The sequence below is a fragment of the Chlorocebus sabaeus genome, chromosome 22, assembly GCF_047675955.1.
Source record: "Chlorocebus sabaeus isolate Y175 chromosome 22, mChlSab1.0.hap1, whole genome shotgun sequence".
NCBI lineage: Eukaryota > Metazoa > Chordata > Mammalia > Primates > Cercopithecidae > Chlorocebus > Chlorocebus sabaeus.
In genome coordinates, this window is record NC_132925.1 from 44,043,379 (window position 1) to 44,064,893 (window position 21,515).

Here is a 21,515-nt window from a genome sequence, read left to right on the forward strand (position 1 = left end):
AAGTAAATATACCAAGAATTTAAGAATGTTATGGGAGATTTAATTTTTTGACTTTTTTGTTTGTTTGTTTTGCAAGATTTCTTCAATGACATTTTAAATTTATAATCAGGAACAATCCAATAAATGTTATTTTTCAAAAGCAGAACTATTCATCCCTACTTATACAGAAGAGTTACTCAGAAAAGAAAGGCGACAAACATGTACTTGGGACTTTCTTATACATCCAGAGCCTCCACTACTAGTACAAATTGCGCTGAACTTAAATACATTCTTTTTGCCTAGAGCCAAGAGGGCAGCCAGCTTTGTTTTCTGATCTGGAGAGCTAGGGCAAGTTTGGGAGAAGCATTGACCCAAGTCCTCATTCTTTTTTTCCAGGAACACGGCATTTGTAGCACCTGCCCTGTAGAAATTGTCATCACAGAATTCTCTTTCCTTGCTGTGTTTCCATGGAAATGCTGCAGTCACTGGGCTTTCAAAATATCCATTTTAAGATATTTTTGTTGTATAAATATAAGTCAAGTTAAATAAGGAATGTGGCCAAAGTAACCAACCTCTGCTCTTTATTAGACAGCTTAATTAAATACCCATTTCTATTTGTTTCACCTTGTGGAATCATTCTGCCACACCATTTCCTACTCAAATAGGTACAAACACACCACAGACACTCCTATATACACATGTTCCTCTACCCACCAACTCTGGAACCAAAACTAAATTGGTCTTCAAGAGGGGTGATGGCTTTAAGAACAAAAATAGCCTCATCCTCTGTTTCACTTGCTGTACTGTTATACTATTTATTTAAGAAATGAGCAGGTGATTGATGTCCAGGAAAAATTATCTTTTCAAAATGAGGGAAGAGGAGGTTCACCATGTAGATATGGTGTGCCTTTCAACATCCTTAAGGATTGTTGATACCATTATTGTTAATCAGTTGTTGTCAGCACAATGGCTGCCCAAGCTGTGCAAATGGAACAGCCAATCAGCCAGAGAAAGTGAAATAAAATGACCTCTTTCCTTAACCACTCATCCGTAAGCCTCGTTATTTTTCTTACAAACCTCCTAGGCTCTTCCTCTCTTGTCTGCTTCCTTCCTGTCTTTTTCAGTTGCCCCTTTCTCAGGCTGCCCCACTATGCAAGCGGGCGAGGGTCTGTGGGCTGACTCACTGGTTCACTATTAGAGCTAATCTTATGTAGGGCATGGAAAGGCTCCTTTAACTGTACCCCATCAAGGTTCTAGAAATTCTCAAATTGGACCCATTCTTTTGGATGTAGGTATTTTTGGTCACAACTACATGTGTTTTCTGTAAGAAAGAATGCACAAAACCATCTACATGTGTATATCGGCATGGAGCAAGCAACCATTGCCAAGAAGAGAGCGGGACCGTAAAAGAAGGGTCATAGTACACATACATTTTGATCAAGAAGAGAGGGTCTGGAAATGACTGAAACATGGGATTTTTTTTTTTTTTTTTCTGGGGAGAGGGTGGGTTGATGGAGAAGGTACAGTGCTATAATGTTAAACCTTAGATAAGCAGAAAGGAAAGCGGCTCACCCATGGGAGAGAAACCAGTGTGGAAGACAGTGGGGAAAAAAGCACACGTGGTTGCTGTTGCCTCACTCGCTCCATTATTTTACCTAATTAGTTCCAGCAAACATTGGCTTGTAGTAGCTTGACAGAAAAGATTGTTCTGGCTGGATCTCACTGACTGCTTAATAATCAGTAAAGTAGTAGCAGAAGTGTCCCTCTAATTTGGACTTTTTTCAAAGCAAGTTTTTCAGGGCTAAATCAGAGGGACATACACAGAGGAAACCTATGGGACACTGAGAGAGCTAGAAAAATTACAGCCTATTAAATGGGATATTGACTCTACTCATGGTTTAGTAGCACCAACTTTTATTTCTATCTACCTTATGGTGCTAAGCCTTAGAGGTGCTTATTCAAAACTGTGAGCTTGCAATTTAAGTTTGCTCCCACCAGGCAGTGACTGTGTGCCCCAGGTCCACGATTTCACCTCTCTCTCTTTACATATTTTTTCTTTTAGAGCTATCAAGACTTTTTAGTTTCTAGGCTTTCCTCGGTTATCCTGAGACAAAGTGACAAAAACAGAATAGAGATGCCCAGCCCAATCTAGTATCTTGAAGGACCAAATTCGATGTTGATCTTATACAAACTACAAAATGAAGGAGTACTTAAACTTTCCCTCTGCCCTCTAATGGGAACTGGAGATGGCTTGGAGCAAAAGCATCTTTTTTTTTTTTTTTTTAAAGACAGAGTCTTGCTCTGTCACCCAGGTGGAGTGCAGTGACACAATCACAGCTCACTGCAGTCTTGACCTGCTGGGAACAAGCAAGCAATTCTCCCACCTCAGCCTCTGAAGTAGCTGGGGCTACAGGTGTGTGCCAACATGCCCAGCTAATTTTTGTGCTTTAAAAAAAATTTTTTTATAGAGGCTGGGTCTTACCATGTTGTCTAAGCTAAAAATATATTTTAAATGTAATAATATGTAGCACGGATACAGTATTGATTATATGTCAGACACTGTTGATAAGTAGGATAGATAATATATTTGTGAATACATACACATATATCAACTTATTTGTAATCTTTATCACAACTCTCTGGGAGGAAAGCACTGTTATTATCCCTATTTTACTGATAAGGAAAGCCAAGGTGCAGAGAGAACAAGTAACTTACCCAAGATTATATAGCTAATATGTGGTAGAACTAGGATTTGAAACTTTTTTTTTTTTTTTTTTTTTTTGGAGACAGAGTTTTGCTCTGTTCCCCAGGCTGGAGTGCAGTGGCGCGATCTCGGCTCATTGCAGCCTCTGCCTCCTGGGTTCAAGCAATTCCACTACTTCAGCTTCCTGAGTAGCTGGGATTACAGGCATCTGCCACCATGCCCAGCTAATTTTTGTATTTTTAATAGAGACAGGGTTTCTCCATGTTGACCCCGCTGGTTTCAAATTCCTGACCTCAGGTGATCTGCCCACCTTGGCCTCCCAAAGTGTTGGGATTACAGTGGGAACCACTGTACCCAGCCCCTGAAACTCTTAAAGACTATGCTACACTGCCTTTCTGTACAATAATTTTTCAGAGAATCCATCATCTCTTCCCTAAAGACTTAAATACACTTAGAAAATGTGTTTTCTCTCTAGACAAAACTACAGCCAGAAAATATGAAGTGACATTAAGCTATCATTATCAATATCCTATACTTCCTGGTTTTATGCTGATTTGAAATTAGCATATTCACACTTACAGCAACATGTATCCCAGCTTATATGGTCTGGAAAACTTGTTTGGTGTTTTATTTGGAAAGGAAATAAACTGAACTAATTACAACCAGATTTGCAAGCTGATAAATGTGAGGGTTGCTGGATAATAATTTGCATTCCCTATAGCAATCAGCATAATGCTATAGGCTTAATACTGCTATAAGTTTATTTAAAGCATTAATAATAAGGAAATAGTTCAGTCCTCACAGTCTTTGAAGTGAGCAGGGCAAATCTTGTTCTTCCCATTTTGTAGATAAGGAAACTAAGACTCAGGAGATTACTCACCTGTACAAAAAGGACATTCTTTACGCTTTCTTATTCACAGCCTCTAAAACTTATTAATCTTCCTGTTAACCTCTTCTGCTGCATCTAGGGCTTCTCTATCTAAGGAACAAAGAATAACTTGTCCAAAATCTTGAAGACTATTTTTGTCTCTATTTATTTTTTTTAATCTTCCCTTATTGAAAAGGCCATACTGTTATTTACCATACTGAGAACCAACTCGATGAAATAATATTCTTGAGGTAGACATTTACCTATGTTTTTAACAGGGAAGACTTTAAGATGTTAGAACCAGATGGAAATTAACCAATTTATTTCATGCTTTCCACAACCTGCTTTACACATGATGTCATGGAGATCGAAGGTATAGTGATTTGTGCAAAGGCACCATGAGTAATGGGAGGAATAAAAGCCAAAATCTGCATCTTCTGACTCCATCTATCAGTTTTCTTTCTCTACTGGCTTTTTTCCTGGTAGAGCCCTGAGCTTATCTTTCCTGCTGGTCAGGTTAAGACTGCTGGTTTCAAAGCAAACACTAGACTCATCTTCCCCTCTCTCATTTATGAAAATTCTCATAGTAGTCAAAAGTGAGCTCTCTGGCAGGCCACTGGAGACCTGTATTCAGTATGATGAGGAAAACCTATCAATAAATGATTTTTCAGTAATTCAATTTTAACTCCTCAACATTTCCAATGCTTATTTTCTTCAAAACACTATACTTAGCTCTTTTAAAGTTATCTAGCCAGTAATACCTAGTTGTATTTTGTCATCTTGAATATTATGGGAAAATGTCTCTTACATTTATTGAAATTAAGATAAACCACCATCTTTAGCGTTCAATTTTCTAACCAATCTAGCAATTTTAAAAAGAACAAAATAGTATGGGATATGTACAGAATATGCTCAGTTAATGTGCATTTAGTTCTTATTGACCACCACATTCTTTGTATATTTGCAATGTCATTATATATTTCTAGGAATCAATGTGCACAGAGCACATTACTCCCTTTCCTCCTTTCTGAAAGAGGAAATAATATTCGTTCATTCTAGTCTCCTGTTCTTCCTAGTGGTGTCTCAAAGATGACTGATCTCCTTGCTCTAAGACCACACCTGTAGGTTTCCCTGAACCACAGGGAAGTTAAGCCAGGGGTGATTCCTGTCTTTAGGGACTGTCAACACCAATGGAGTAAACTTAGCAAAGACTGGTGATGAATATAAATGTAAAAACACAAAATGACCCATAGGTGTGCTGATCAGAATGGCACTGACTGGTTGAGAGTAAGTTGGGTGATTCCAGTCTAGCTACCTTGCCCTCACCCCAGCCCTGGCCTCTCCCATCTTCCCTGAGTGGAGTCTCTGCTCTCTCTCTACAGTTGTGGACATGGATGGAAGACCTTCAGAAGGAGATGTTGGAGGATGTCTGTGCAGATTCTGTGGATGCAGTCCAGGAACTGATCAAGCAGTTCCAGCAGCAGCAGACCGCCACTCTAGATGCCACGCTCAATGTCATCAAGGAAGGCGAAGACCTTATCCAGCAGCTCAGGTCAGCGCCTCCCTCCCTGGGGGAGCCCAGCGAGGCCAGGTCAGCATGGGCAGAGCTTTCCAGTGGGAAATGCCTCGGGCTAGACGTGAGATAAGTCCTGTCCCAGTCTTGACTCAGCAAAATCTTGCTTTGTGGTCTTGTGTGAGCTTCGGTTTCTTTATCTGTAAGATGTAAAAATGCCTGCACCATACCCAACTTGAGTCTAGAATGAAATAGTAAATGGAAAAACTTTAATGTTTCAAAACATTATTTATCATTCAGGATGTTATTCAGCCATCAGTAAGTAACATAAATACAACAAAAATTAACAAAAGACAAAAAAATAACAAAAGTAAAAAATCATTAAGAATTAGGGCATATTTGCTCATGCAGAGAAATAGACATTATGGAGTATGGTGTTATCTGACATCTGGTCTTAGGCTGAACTCTGACCTCCAGTGCCCCAGTCAGCAAAATCAGATCATTTTGCTGATGTTTGACTTTGAACCCATGAAGACATAGAAAAAGTGTGGTGGTGTCCTACCAGTTCCCTGTTACCCAATTATGACCTTTTACCATTCCTTGCTGCCCAGAAAATAAAACTCCTTCGGCATCAGCCTAAACAAACATAACTAAGGAGACAGATCCTGTCTAAAACTTTTCATTTGTTTAGAATTACCCAGGCCATTGCCTCCTTTCTATTGGCATCAATATCTAGTTTTCTGTCCCTGTCAAGGACCCTGGCTCCTTAGATAAAGTGTCATGAGGCCTTAGGCAAGCCCTCAGCAACCAACCCCATGCCCAGGTGCTGTATAAATAGGATTTGATGGTGCTAATGATGCCCGCCCCCAGGGACTTGTTCCTATCCCAAAATCACTGAGTGCTGGGACCTCTGCCAGCTCTGGACAGAAATAATCTCATCAGCAAGTCCCAGGCCAGCCTTAGGGCCTGAGGGAATTACGTCAATTGGAGACGGTTTTTTTCACCCATACCAGTTGTCCAATTAAATAAACAATGAGAAATTACCTTTAGAAGGCCCTGGCATGTTTTTCTGTTAGAAATTAATAATTTCTATTCCAAACATGCACATGAGATGCTCCAAATCCTCCTATTGCATGCTAACAAGACAGCCTCTTTTCCTTCTTCCCCTAATTCATCTTCATGAATATATAATACATGACAGCTTTGTCTGCCTCCCTAGGAAACTCCACTGTCATTTGCTTCTGAAGAGAATTCCAAATAGTGGACAGTCATTTAACCTCTCTGGGCCTCAGCTGCTTCGTCTGTGTAATTAAGGGGTTCACTCTAGGAGTTCTGGCAGCTGTAGAATTTTGTGATGGCTTTGTGTTATCTATTCAAATACTTTTCACAGGCTTGGCTGGCTTCACTTTCTGTGGGGCTAGGCCTACGGAGATGCCACTCGTTCTTAACAACTGTAAACCTGCACAATGCCTAAGGGCATAAGGCTACTTGATGATGGCAAAGGCAACAATGTGTGTGATGCCTGCTCTGCAAGATTAAATTCCATGGGTTTCAGAGAGTACCGCAGGCATATGACCAAGAGCCACTGGCGACCATTCATTGTGCCAGTAACCTGACTCTAACCTAGGCTCCCCTCCCTGACATCAAAGCAAGTCAAAGAGAAAAAGAAGTAAATGGTGCTTAGTGGACATTGGCAGGATACCTCACACACACCAGAAACATCTTCCCTAGGTCTTCGTGATTTTTCTGACACTTGTCACTAGAGCACCTAAGGGAGATTTTACATCATCTCTGTGATTCCTAGTGACTGTGACACTGACATAGTGCCGCATAAAATGGTCCAAAATCATTCTCTTCCTTCTGGAAGATGAGTGATGGAGAAAGACTGAGAGGAACAATCCAGGAGAATAATCATATCCTCCCAGCAGCAAAGCCCTCAACAAATACATAGCAGATAGCACTGAGTACATCTCATGTTCTTTTCATGCCTGGGGATGTCCATGCAGTTGTGGGAGTAGAAACTGTGCCTGTATCACAACAAACAGGCCAGGGTGAGGAGGCAGGAATTGGGAGCCCTCTGAATGGTAGACAGAAGGATGCTTGACAAATTAGCCTTATGCCATCTTCAGAAACAGAATGAGCTCAGATACCATTGCTTCTGAGACAAACACAGGCTAAAAGAACATGGCTTTCAGAAAGCCTGCTGATGAGATGATTGGAAATAAATGATTTCCTCCTTGTCCTTTGACTCCTTAAATTGTGTGAGAAGCTAAGATGTCACAAGATAATGAGTATGCCAGTTTATTTCAAGTTTTAGGGCTCTAGCTTACTCAAGGCTCTATGGAATCTAAACTTTAACTTAGCCTCCATCATTTTCCTATTATAGTTACCACCACCTAATTTTGCTGAGCAAAATCAATCTGTTTATCTCTCAGTTTCCCTCTACAAGGCATCACCTCTCCCTACTACGTTTGTGGAGACTCTCCCTCCTCAGAGGAGGCTACACCTCCTCCTATTGACTGTGTTTCTCCATTGCTTCAAACCCCCACATCAAAACTGTTTGCAGCCTTTGTTGGTTGTCCCAGCTTCTTAGGATCTAGCCTTTACTCTGCTGATCAGCACTTGACACTTCACTTGTGTCCTTTCAGGAGTAATAATCATCCATACAACATGTTACTGGTCTTAGTTCATGCGCACTCTTATTTAACAGCAAACTGTGAAGTGGGCAGGGCAGAAATTATTAAGTCCACTGTTATTAAGTCTACTTGACAGATAAGGGAGCTGAGGCTCAGAGAGGTGATTTCCCAGGACCACCAGCCTAAATATATCAGAGTAGAGACCTAATTCAGGTTTGCAGGCTCCAGATCCTATGCTTTCCTAAGTATAGCCTGAGCCTGTTTAGTATAATAACACCAGCCCATAACTTTAGCATAGCTTTATAAAGTGCATGCTTACAATTTTGGCAACCATGACATCATCTGTTTTAACAAAGAGTCTGTGAAGTAAAAGTAGGAAGATTTTTAAAAAATATGCCTTTAATATGTTTGTCTGTATGTATTGTGATAGATGTATGTGTGTGTATGTGTGTGTTAAAACTATACATATTAGACTACATATAAGTGTGGAACCATTCCATTTCTCTAATATTTTATGCCTTTTAGAGTTCTTTCTCATACATAATTTAATCTTATTTCTTTCACAAGTCTGCTTGAGGAATAGGAGAACAACTAGTCTTGGAAATAGACTTGTGAACCCAAAACAGGATTCATATAGCTTTGGTTCACTCATTAAGCAGATAGCATCAGGCTCACAGCAGGAGTTTGATAAATGTCTGTTTATTGAATGACTCAACTGATTCACATCCACCTTGCTCAGATGAGGAAGGTCCCCCTCCTTCTCTGTCACTTTTAACATGGAAAGGCCTCTCCCTCCCTTTTTCTCCCCACTCTGCCACAGGGACTCAGCTGTGTCCAACAACAAAACACCCCACGGCAGTTCTATCAGCCACATCGAGTCGGTCCTGCAGCAGCTTGATGATGCCCAGGTGCAGATGGAGGAGCTGTTCCATGAGCGGAAGATCAAGCTGGACATCTTCCTGCAACTGCGCATCTTTGAGCAGTACACCATCGAGGTACCGGAGGGGGGAGCAGGACGGGAGGTGGAGAGGGGCCAAGATGCCTCCTGGCCAAGGGCACTGCCCCAGGGACAGGGCAGTAGCCTAAGGAAATTAGAGCATCCAGCATGCATTTTTAGAACACAAGAAATTCCCAGTCCACTACGACATATTCCTTCCAGTCCTTCTCATCCCCTACTGCTGAGCAGAGCCCCTCTAGTTTACTTTCTGTCTGTAGATTACTTTCTTGAGAAGGTTTTTTGTTTGTTTGTTTTGTTCTGTTGAGATGGAGTCTTGCCCTGTTGCCCAGGCTGGAGTGCACTGGCACGATCTTGGCTCACTGCAAGCTCCATCTCTCGGGTTCAAGTGATTCTTCTGCCTCAGCCTCCCAAATCGCTGGGATTACAGGCACGTGACACCACACCTGGCTAATTTTGTATTTTTAGTAGAGATGGAGTTTCACCATGTTGGTCAGGCTGGTCTTGAACTCCTGACCTCAGGTGATCTGCCTGCCTTGGCCTTCCAGAGTGCTGGGATTACAGGCATGAGCCACTGTGCCCAGCCAAGAAGTTTTTTATTGCTATCTATTAGAGTCTTAATTGGCATTTTCCTGAAATACCATGGAGCTGGTAGTTTGATAATGGGAGTAGAGTCATTGAATTTCACAGCTTTTTGAATGGGTAGATGTTAAAATTAGGTGGCCTCCTTAGAGCTGATAATATAAATCATGCATTAGATTCAATCACACAGCAGTTAAGAAGCCAAGCACCACAGGAAGGGGAATTTGTATCTGCAGTTTGATTTCTACCTGTTAAGAAAGTAAGCCTGTGCTAAGATCATTTGTTAGTTCTTCTCATAAACTCCTCAGTTTATTTTCGGAAGGTTGGAATCACATATTCTGGTAAATTTATGTCCCCTTTATCTTACCAATTAGTAATGTCTTCTCTCACATAATTTCCCCCTTTTAATATTTTCTGTTTTGAAACCGTAACTAAAGCCAGGCTAATAGGGTTTCTGTGGTATAAGGAATATCCAACATAAGGCACTTTTTCCTTTTCAGGGATGGCAAAGGGTTGAATTAAAGGCATGTCTTCTCTTTGCTCCTGGCTGGTATAGTAGGAGGAAAAACCAACTTTCCACCCACCATTTCTTAACTTTGTTTTCCATTCCAACCATCTCTCTGGGGTTAGGGCCTCTGGGTTTCTGGAGAGTGATCTTCCCGATAATATCTGCAGAAACTTCAGTGGAACAGCTTTGGAAGGAAATTTTTAAAAAAAATATATTGAAAGCTCCAATATCCCATCCTAATCCAACTCAATACAAGAGACTGTCTTGGGAACAGCTACCCTTTGCTTTAATCCTGGGTCAAAAAGTGTTCATATTGAGAACCTGAAGTGTAAAAGAAAAGCAATCATAAAGGTATTCATCTTTCTATCCTTTACTTTCTTACAAGCACATCTGTACTCCTGCCTCCTTGGGAGAACTTGTAATTTCTTGCTTAAAGACTTCACGTTCTAAAAGATGCTTTCTGGACAGGTCCTGGAACAAAGGAGAAGTTAAGCCTTTAAATCTAGATCTTAACTATCCTTCCAACTGATTTCATAACCTTACGTGAATTTATTTATACTTTTTATTTATTTTGAATGTACTCTCAGGATTTCAGGTGGCAAGTAGTATCAAAACATGTTTTGAAAAGCAATCAAAATGCCAGTGGGAAAATAAAAATATTGACATGTAGTGAAAAGTGTATGTAGTGAACATTTTAAAGTCAGGGTAACAAGGTAATAAAGAGGTAAAAGAGAGGGTTTGGGTCATTATTCTTTAGTAATTTGGATTGAGATGTACAAAAATAAATACAGGCTAAGTTGATTAAAGTAGCCAAAGGCACTCCTGCAATCATTCCTCAGCTCCATTTTGCCCCCTGGGAGTGAATATATCCATGGAGAAATTATGTTAGCAGGTTTGGTGGTTTTGCTGTTGTACTTCTTATTTACTCTCCTGTCATTCTGGGTCTGCTTCAAAACATGCTTAAGGGGGAGGAAACAATCTGAGGGTTTGGAATAAGTTTTATTTGAAAAGATGGCTGTGGCCTGGAAGTCAGGGTTGCTGGTTCAGTGCTGGAATGGGTCAGTTAGCTTCGCTTTGACATCATCTATGCCCCTCACATCAGCTGGGGGCATCACATGGGTGCCTTTGCTTGCTTCGATTCTAGGCAAATCCAGTTCCACTCCTTAAAAACGATCTAAAACATATGGAGAAAATATCCTTTAAAAAATGTGGGTTTAAATCGCATGCATTAAAATTGGATCTGGTTTAAAGGTTACGAGAGAGGAACTTGATACTTAAATTATGGGGCCGAGGGTGGTGGCTCACGCCTGTAATCCCAGCACTTTGGGAGGCCAAGGCTGGCAGATCACTTCAACTCAGGAGCTCAAGACCAGCCTGGGCAACATGGTGAAACTCCATCTCTACCAAAAATACAAAAAATTAGCTGGATGTGGTGGTGGGCACCTCTGGTGCCAGCTACTCAGCAGGCTAAGATGGGAGGATCACTAGAACCCAGGAGGCGGAGGTTGCAGTGAGCTGTCATCACACCACTGCCGTCCAGCCTAGATGACAGAGTGAGAACCTGTCTCAGAAAAAAATAAAAAATAAACAAATAGATTGTGGGATTTGTATTCTTTAGCCTTTGTATGTATAAAAATTCCTCTTCGTACCCCAAGTACTGGACAACAACTGGACAACCTGGTATGCAGGCTAGCACGAGTGTGAGGGCCTCATAAAGTGAGGGAGAGAAAAATCATGATAGGATTCTGCATCCTCTGGTGTAGGCTATAACATCCGGATTTTAGAAGGGGTCTTATTCCCTTGTCTTGTGGGGGAGGCCCAAAAGCTTGGGGAGAATGCTACATCTAATCTTAGAACTGGAAATCCTGCCAAACCTATGAAAGTTCTGCTTTGAGTCAGATTGTCAGAAGTTATTTTTGAGGGTGTTGAGATTATTCAAATACCAGCTATGTCTCACTGTGGGGATGAGGAACGAACTTTTAGAGAAGCTTCTGAGTGTGAAACTGAGGGTGGTTTCTGTAACGAGAGGTGTGTTTATGCTGACATAAGCCAGGGCAGGGTCTGTGATTATAGGACCTACAGTGTGGTTTCTTTCCTAAAGGAAGGCATTTGATAGACATGCTCCAGATTCCTCGGGATTACCGAACACTGGAGGAGGCCTGCTACCCTGCATCTGAGGAATCTAAGTGTGACTCCTTAGGCATATCACTGAGGGCCCAGATGAGCCAGTTAATGTAGTCAGCAGGATAGCGTATGAGCTGCTGCACCAATCTCTTTTTACTCAATAATAATGGTGCTCACTTTATAACCTGGAATGAGATCATAGGGTGCGCCCACGTAAAGTGAAACATCCTAAATTTGTTAGTCAGATGTTCAAAACCAGGCCCATAGCTGGATTTCTGATATACCTTCTTGGACTCCATGGAGACCAAAGTGACCTATAATGGAACATGATGTTCTGTGATGTTTTTTTCCTGTTGGTTCAGCCTCCTTCTATGAAAGACATTTTATATAAACTAGTTATGATAGAAGAGACATTTCACCAAATACAAATGTTTATTTTGTGATGGTAAGAATATGGGTGATTTTTTTTTCTTATTTTTGATACTTTCTTACATTTCCAAGTTTTATACAATTAGGAAGGACAATCAGAAAGAAATGAAAAATATTTTTAGAAGCAAGAATAGGCCAGTGGTCTCTGAACATTTTTGATTATGTCCCTTCTCAGTTTTTTTGAACTTGCAACCCCCTACATATAAATATTTATTCATTTTTAAGTTATAAAAATGTTTGGTCACTGGCTAATAATTTCGAAACTCAACACGCTCTTGGGAAGAGGTTTAGATTTTTTCATTAGAAGTTGTGGGTTCCATATTTCAAATAGTCTTCTGATAATTTCCAATTATTTTTTCCCTGGTTTCTTGAGAGATCGGATTAGATTGTCATTGTTGCCTTACCCCATAATGTGACTGACAGAGAATTCAAAGTTCTCTTGTGCTTTCATGATTAGTATTATCTTCAAACTGCAGTTTCTTTGCAGGAACCTCATTAAACCATGTGTCTTTTTGTGAAGGTTAGTTTAGTTAAAACTAGATAGTAGATACATCTATTTAACTGGACAAATAAAAAAAAAACAACAATTTGAAATATGCAGAAAGCAGTGAACAAATGAGCTATAGTCAGCCCCACAGAGTTGTGACACTCCTACCTTCCCTGAGGAGCCCTCTTTTTCATGCCCTCCACAAAGCCATCTGCCATGTGATCAGAGTGAGACTCCAGCACCAGTCTACTAATGAAAATCCTGGGAAATTTTATACACTTTGTATTGGCTTGATAAAATATATGTGCATAATATAATATATATATACACATATATGCATATTTATATCAAGATAGTTTTTCTATTATCAATAGATAATTTGGGGCATTTTCTGAGATGGGCATACTCATGTTGAAAAGCCTTAGAAATGACACCAAGAAAGATAGATATTCTAGACAAGGAACTTTCTGAAAATATGGGCCACCTTTATAGTTTTTCTTTTAAATATCTGTGTAATTGCAAGCAAGGTGTGCTTAACACACCTGAAAGTTAATTGAGTAATTAACCTGAGTAGGGGATGATCTACCAATTCTAAACCTATGGGGTTCATGTAAAGCAAATAGGGGCCAGGCTAAGGCTGGGGAGAAACGGCCTTCAAGGAAGAAACTTCTACCTAAAGAAGATAAGCTGATTATAACTTACTGGTGGTCTCATCTCTTCAATTAGTTGCTTGCAGAGGCCCTTAGCATTTTATATTAGAAAGAGACCATTCAGTCAGCCTTTTACCTATATAGAAATTCAATTCGGTAAACATTTGGTGAGCACCTACTTATGCAGCAAAAGCCATGTTGGACATTGAGGATATAACAGGGAGACACAGAAACAGAATCGTCATACAATTTAAGAATTCTATGATAGAGTCTCCTGGTTTGCAGAGAACACTGGAAGGAGCAGATACTTAGCACAGTCAGGATGTCCATGGAGGGTTTCCCAATGAGGTTACATCTGAGGGCAGGCAAAAGTTGGTGGCTAGGATTTGGCATCCCTGGAGGATGCCATCCAGCCTCTATTAGAATATCTCCAGAGCCCAGAAAGGGGCTTAGCAGGGAAGAGAGAAGAAAGGCGGGAGCTCACGATCTCACTATTATGTTGAATCAAAATCTCCACCTTTTACACTTCAGTCCTTGTTCCGCTCTCTGGGGGGGAAAAAAAAAGAAAGAAAAAGAAAAAGGAATTAGTCTGCTCCCTCTTACTTGGGAGCCTTAAACATATTTGAAAATGCTTATCATAGGCCTCTTTTCCTTTATCTGAAAAATGGTGAGATTGTATGAGTTATTTCTGCAATCCCCTGACTCTAAATATTTTATTATGATTTCTCCTTAGTGTCAGCCCTCTGTGGTATATATCCCCTATGTTATTCATCTCTTTCTGGATAGGACATGGTCTCCAGTCACTGACTGTCTTGGTCACTGTCTGCTGAAGGGAGCGTGGCTCACATACAGGCTTGGATGTGTCCTCTTCAGAGCACTGGCTCTGGTGCAGCCCAGGAGATAGGTACCTTTTTAATGACTTCATCACCTGTCTTGTCTAGGCTTTGCTTGCTTAAAAGCTCCTGGTTGTTATTTCAAAGTAAGGGCTCCCAGTACACTGACTTTAAAAAAAATAACCTTAAATGGCAGCTTTTATATTTTATCACTCACATTTAGTCTTTTTCTTTTTTTTGCACAGTTCTTCTGCCTGTGAAAATAGATGTAAATTTAACTTATTATTACTATCAACGTTGTAGCTGTTTGAAAAGTTGGGCAGATAAGACAGGACTGTCTGGTACGTCACTACAGGCTCTTCTCTGGGGGACACAGAGCCATTAGTCTGCACAGTCACTGTTAGCTGTGGATCATCTAGTCCAATTTTGCCACTTTTTCTTCCATAAAAACCGTTCGAGACTGCAAGGCCTTGCTGTTCTCCACGTTTGTAACATGCCACATCCACCGACATAGCAACTATATCAAGAAAGAAGCTAAGATCTATTTGAGGTCATCTTTGTGGACTCTTCCTAATGATCACTGTCACATTTTCTGAATGTACCCCCAGAACCTTTGGTAAAAACACGTAGAATTAATACAATGAAGTAAACCTAATCCTCACAAAATATTTATTTCATAGTCTCTCCTAGACTTTTTGACAAATTAATTTTAGGATCACTGGGAGGTTTTCCCTACTATCGTCCTTTTTTTAAAGAAAAAAAAAAAAAAACAGGATTATTCACAAGCTTTAGTAATCTGGTAGGTCACCTGTTTTCAGTAGAACTGTCAAAAATCCCTGATGGAATGTTCAGATCGCTCTGTAATGGGGTGGATCTAGGGCTGTGGACCTGAGCTCAAGTAACATTATCAAAGTCCAAATGCTGTATGCTCCTTCTTTCTGGTAAGGATGCAGTAGAAGGTGTTCAGCTTACATCGGGGGGAAAACATTCTGACACTCAAGCATAACTAGGTTCTAGAATGAGTGAGCAATATACGTTATAGGAGCTCTTCAACAAAAGAGAGATCTTTTAAAAGGAGAAAAGAGTTCCACAAATCTCAAAATGATAAAAGGCAATGGTATGGACAAAATTATAAAAAGGAATGGCCAAGATCCCTCCCAACCCTGTTAATTGACAGTTGTGATTATATCAGCGACCTCAGGGGTTTTTTGTTTGTTTTTTGAGACAGAGTCTGGCTCTGTCACCCAGGCTGGAGTGCAGTGGCACGATCTCGGCTCACTGCAAGCTCCGCCTTCCAGGTGCACGCTATTCTCCTGCCTCAGCCTCCTGAGTAGCTGGGACTACAGGCACCTGCTAATTTTTTTGTATTTTTAGTAGAGACGGGGTTTCACTGTGTTAGCCAGCATGGCCTCGATCTCCTGACCTCATGATCCGCCCACTTCAGCCTCCCAAAGTGCTGGCATTACAGGCGTGCGCCACCGTGCCTGGCCAAGGACCTCAGTTTTAATCATGATGGTAGAGAAGAAAAGAACATGAAATTGGCCATAAAAATTATCCAATTATCCAAATTATTCAATTGGTATAGAAATTAAGTAATTGAACATTGGAACTCATCAATTACAACATTTTTGCAATATGTTCTCACATTAATTTGCCAAAAATTAAAAACAACTGAGTGGATTTCATTACTTTCAAGTCCCTTTTCTTTTCTGGAAATTTGTTACAATATTCCCAAAGGTCTTTACCTATTTAAACAAATATTTTAACTCTTCAGAGAGATTATACATATTACTAAAACAGGGAAATGCTATGATAACTTTAAAATAATCTGCTTTAGAATTCACTAATCTTATCATTTTAAGAATTGATTAACAGAGAGGAACTCAACATTGTGTTGGACAAGAGTAAATGACCATGGTACTTTAGCTAGTTTATTCATCGTGGTAACCTATATCGATACATTGTAGATAAAATAGCTCTTCGCACACGATGAGATGGTTTCTTCAGCTGCAATAAGTCTTTCCCTCTCAGCCAGCATTTGTAGGCCAGTGGAGAGTATTTGTCTTCCACTTTCCTCATCTTCACAAAAATAATGATGTCATAAAACAGAAAGATGCTCATTTTGCAATTGACAATGCAGGTATGTCAAAGGCATCCCATCACAATGTAATGCCATGGACCCTTTCTTCCTACTGGTAGTTGGAATGAGATTGAATCTTAACATATGCAACATATGTAGTGTTCATTAATGTATATAATCACCTTTGCTGAGAGACAGTAATGCTGTGATCAAGTGTGCAGTATTTTGAGTTAGACTGCCTGGGTTTGAAACCTGTTTTACCACCTTTACTAATTGTTTGGCCTTAGGCAAGTTGCTTTGCTTTTTTTTTTTTTTTTTGAGACAGGGTCTCACTCTGTCACCCAAGCTGGAGTGCAGCAGCCTGATCTCGGCTCACTGCTATCTCTGCCTCCTGGGTTCAAGTGATTCTCCTGGGTTCAGGCCTCCAGAGTAGCTGGGATTACAGGTGTGTGCCACTATGCCCGGCTAATTTTTGTATTTTTAGTAGAGACGGGGTTTCACCATGCTTGCCAGGCTGGTCTCGAACTCCTGACCTCAAGTGATCCGCCTGCCTGCACCTCCCAAAGTGTTGGGATTATAGGCGTGAGCCACCACACCCAGCCGGGCAAGTTGTCCTTGAAGCCTTGGTTTCCTCATTTGAGAAATGGAGATGAGATAGTATTTGTCAGCCTGTTGGGATACTGTAAGGATTTAATAAGTTAACACACAATATTTTTAGCAAAGCTCCTGGCAGTTAATCAGCACTTAATACATTGTAGTCAGCATTGTTATTATTCATAATATGTTTTCTTTTATATATATATTTACTTCCAGGTTTTAAGCAATTAAACATCCCTTCTTATTCTTTCTCATTGTTTCTCTTCTGATTTGTTACTGAGTCATATTAGGAGAGCCCTGAATGTTTATTCAGAGCACCTGCTGTGGGAGCCAAAGTCATTTGCTCTTGCCTTACAGAGACCATGCCTGTGTAGGGAACAGATCACACTTCTATCTGCTGCAACTTAAGTCTCAAACCAAATTGCAGATGTGTCTCCTATTCATGACAAAGGCCTCTGGGACCAGAGAATTCTATATGGGTTAATATTACCTTTATACTGAGCAATCTGGCTGAGTTGGTTTTAAAAAAATTACTAAGCTCTTTAAAAATATACTGTACTCTGCTCACTTCATCAGCACATACACTAAATTGGAACGATACAGAGATTAGCATGGCCCCTGACGCACAAATACGTGAAGCATTCCATAGAAATTTTTTTTAAAAAAAAGAAAAAAAATACTGGAGGAAGGCAGTGTGTTTTCTTGCAAGGATAAATTATGCCTGGCATTTATCTAAGGCCACAAACACACAATTTCTTGGTCTGCTCAAAAATATATAATTAATTTAACAGGCTCATGTGAAGTGAAGAAAACTGAATTATGAGGTTTTTTGTTTGTTTGTTTTTGTTTTGTTTTGTTTTTTAGAAGAAAACAGGAAGGGTAAAACTGGCACTTTTCTGAAGTGAGAATAGTAAAAAGAAGGATACACCCCAAAATCAATTCTTGGGGCAGCCCTATTGATGTAACACCATGGCTAAGAGCATTGGACTTGGTCATTAAGTGCTCAGCTTTGCCACCACCAGCTCTGAGACCATGGGAAAAACTATGACTTCTCTGTGCTTTCATTTCCTCCTATAGTGCTACGAGGATTAAATAAAGTTGATCAAGCACTTAACACACTGCCTGCCGCATGATAAATGCACAATACAAAGTAAAATGTCTTCTTCAGTCATACTGTTGTCTTCGTCATTATTGCCAACATCAAAACACTGATCTGAAGAAAGAACTACACAGTGAGATTTCCAGTGTTGCAGGTGGTAAAGAGTTGAAGTGGGTAGACCATAGGAAGTGGGAATAAAAGGGGGGCAGGTGAATTTTGATTCAGGCAGATACACATCAAAACGTCTGGGGAAGAGGGATTATAGCTTTCTCTACACATAAATACTGGGGAATACCAAGAAAACAGGAGGAACCAATGGAGAGAGCTCTCTGAAAACAGAGCTCAAGGCGACTGCTAAACCAACTCCTATGAAGCAAATTTTCATGGCAGAATACTGGATTTGGTGGATCTCATCTGGCAGGAACAGCTTGGGCTTCTTTGTGAAGTGAGGCTTCCCATTTTCCATTTCCCACTGCCTCTTACCCTTTTTTAAATTTTATTTTGGCTCTTTCTCTGGTTTCTCTTATTGATGTCTCAGAGTAGATAATTGTTAGAATAGAAATATTGCCGATATATCTGTCAAATAAGTCATCATTTCCTAACTCCCCAATTAATTCAGGAGAGTAAGGGAGACAGAGGCCACTAGAGCAAGTGGGGAACTGAGTGGGCCAGGAGCTGAGACAGAGGTAACTAAGTGGAAGGAGAAAGCAAAATAGGTTGACTGAAAATGGAATGCCCTCTGGGAACCTTGTGTTCCATCTTTCATTCACTGGCTTCAGGCCCTAGTTTCTAGCCTGAACAAATTCTCTCCAGATGGAGTTAAATCACTAAATTCACTCGCTGGCACAGGTTTTTCTTTTCAGTCTTGTCTCTCTGTATTAGCAAACTCACCCATGACCCATGCTATTAGATAAGCCAGAGAAAAATATCTGGGTCTGGGTGTTGTCGTGAAGCTCTTCATGCCAGAGGGTTTACTCTGAAGGGTGGTCAGTGCTTAAGCAGATTGGGAGGAAGGACAAGGGCATTTCAGGGCTATTAGACCAGTGAAGAAGGCTGGAGACAGCAGAACTTGCTCTCAGCATCAGCAAGTAACCCATCTGACTGGTTCATAACAAGAGCACAGGGTAAGGCTGGAAAAAAGGTTTGTTTATTAGCAGTAAGGTCAACTTCATGTTTGAAAACAACTATTTTTCTTTTTAAAAAATGGACCCCTATTGTCTTCCAACCTTATGCCCCAGAAAGAAGATGGGGAGGAAGAACCTAATGAAAAAAACATTCCTAGAGGAAACAGAAAATACTTAGGAAAGAGAATAATTTAAATTCAGCGTACATTAAACACACACAAATCAGACTAATTGAAAGCTGTGAGCATCAGTGCCTGGGGGAGAGAAGAAAGGGGAATCCAACAGAAAGAGGAGAGAGCCTGTGGACCCAGGGAGGGCAGCCTTAGGAGGAGGCCCTGGAAATTCCCATTCTCCAGGCTTCATAACAGACCTGGGTTCCTCAATTCAATGGTGTCAGGCGATGAGAGTGGAGGAGGGTAAGGAGAGGAGAGGAAAGAATATAGAAACACCAAATATCGAATCCTGGACATATTTCACGTTTAGCTTAGATTAGAATTCCCAAGATCCCAGAGATCACTCTCTCAACTAAAGCCCTCTGACCTGACTCTGTTCTCCCTCACAGGACCATCGGCACCTTCCACTCCATAGATTCCTGGCTGAGGGACTCCTTGGATCTTCCTGCAGCAAATAGATACCTCATAGACTCAGTTTCACAGAAGCAGAACCTAAAATCAAAGAAAAGGCAGGCTCTTCCTTTCATGCTTGTTGTCTTAGTTTTATTCTAATTCCCCTTAGTTCGTAGGCCAGAAAATGGAGTAAAAATTGTGGTTTGGGCTATTTTCCGTATATTATCCAATAAAGAACTTACATCCAGAATATATTTAGAACTTTTACAAATCTACAATGAAAAATTAATTAACTCAATTTTTTAAAAAGGGCAAAAGACTTGAAAAGACATCTTACAAAAGTAGATGTACAAATGGTCAATAAGCATTTGAAAATGTTCTCACCATCATGAGTCATCAGGAAAATACAACTTAAAACCATAATGAAACAGCGCTTCACACCTCCTAGCATGGCTAAAATTAAATAGACTGATAATGCCAAACGATGGTGAGGGTAGAGCAACTGGAACTTGAATACATTGCTACTGGGAATGTAAAATATTACAATCATTTTAAGGAACTCTGATGGTTCCCTTATAAACTTGAACATACACCTACCCTATGGCCTATATATAATTCCACCCCTAGGTAATTATGCAAGAGCAATGAAAACCTATGTCCCCAGAAAGACATCTATAAGAACTTTCACATCAACCTTATTCATATGAGCTAAACACTGGAAACAACCCAAGAATTCATTAGGAGGAGAATGGATAAACACATTGTGGCCTATCTATACAATGGTGCTCTATTCAGCTGTAGCAAGGAATGAACCATGCATACACACAGCCACATGGATGAATCTTGATATAACATGTTGTGAAAAAACCAAATGTTAAAAAAATATATTCTGTATGATTTCATTGGTATGAAATTCAAGAATAGGCAAAACTACATCTATGATGATAGAAATCAGAAATTGGTACCTAGTTGTGGGTTGGGGAGGGGAGGAATGGATTGGAAGGGGGCACAAGTAGGTTCTCTGGAGTGATGGAAGGCTCTATAGTTTAATTTTGGCGATGACTACATGGGTGTATAAAATTGTCAGGACTCAGAACGGAATGCTTAAAATATGTGTATTTTGTATGTAAATTATACATCAGTTTTTAAAATACAGTAACGAAAAAAGATATTTACAGGCCTAGTTCTATAAAAACTATAAAAGCCTATTTATATTTTAAATTATGCTTTAAAAAAAAAAAAAAGAAATAGGGTCTCTATCACCGAAGCTGGAGTGCAGTGGCATAATAATCGCTCACTGCAACCTTGAACTCCTGGGCTCAAGTGATTCTCCTGCCTCAGCCTCCCAAGTTGCAAGGACAACAGGTGCATGCCACCATGCCTGGCTAATTTATTATTATTTGTTTTGGAGAGACAGGGTCTCACTGCATTGACCAGGCTGGTCTTGAACTCCTGGCCTCAAGTGATCCTCCCACCTTGGCTTCTAAAGCACTGGGATTATAAGCACAAGCCACTGCACCCAGGCTAAATTATCTTTTTAAAAATAATCTCTTTTAGTCTCATGAGTCTAACCCCGTTCTTGAGTTAGAGAATGAAGTACTTTTCAAAGATGGGGCTACAACAAAAACCTACGTTGCCTGTCAACCCACTGGTTCCTGGATCCCCCAAGGACGCCCCGCAATGAGTAATGCTGGGTTTTCCTGCTGAGCTCAGCAGTTCTCTCAATTGACCTGAAAAGATATGGGGTGTGAAGTGAGAACCTAGGGCAGCGAGGGTGATAT

General features: G+C 40.4%; 1 protein-coding gene across 24 annotated transcripts in view; it reads left to right on the forward strand.

The window, feature by feature from the left end:
• The window catches only part of KALRN (kalirin RhoGEF kinase), a 697,103-nt gene that overhangs the window by 359,787 nt on the left and 315,801 nt on the right, over positions 1-21,515 (forward strand). For 18 of the 24 annotated variants that reach the window (XM_073009790.1, XM_073009791.1, XM_073009778.1 and 15 more), the window contains exons 12-13: positions 4,934-5,142; positions 8,521-8,695. In XM_073009790.1, coding sequence (XP_072865891.1) covers positions 4,934-5,142; positions 8,521-8,695 — 384 coding nt within the window. The remainder of the gene's footprint in view (positions 1-4,933; positions 5,143-8,520; positions 8,696-21,515) is intronic. The other 6 variants (XM_073009792.1, XM_073009793.1, XM_073009783.1 and 3 more) reach the window with 1 other exon arrangement.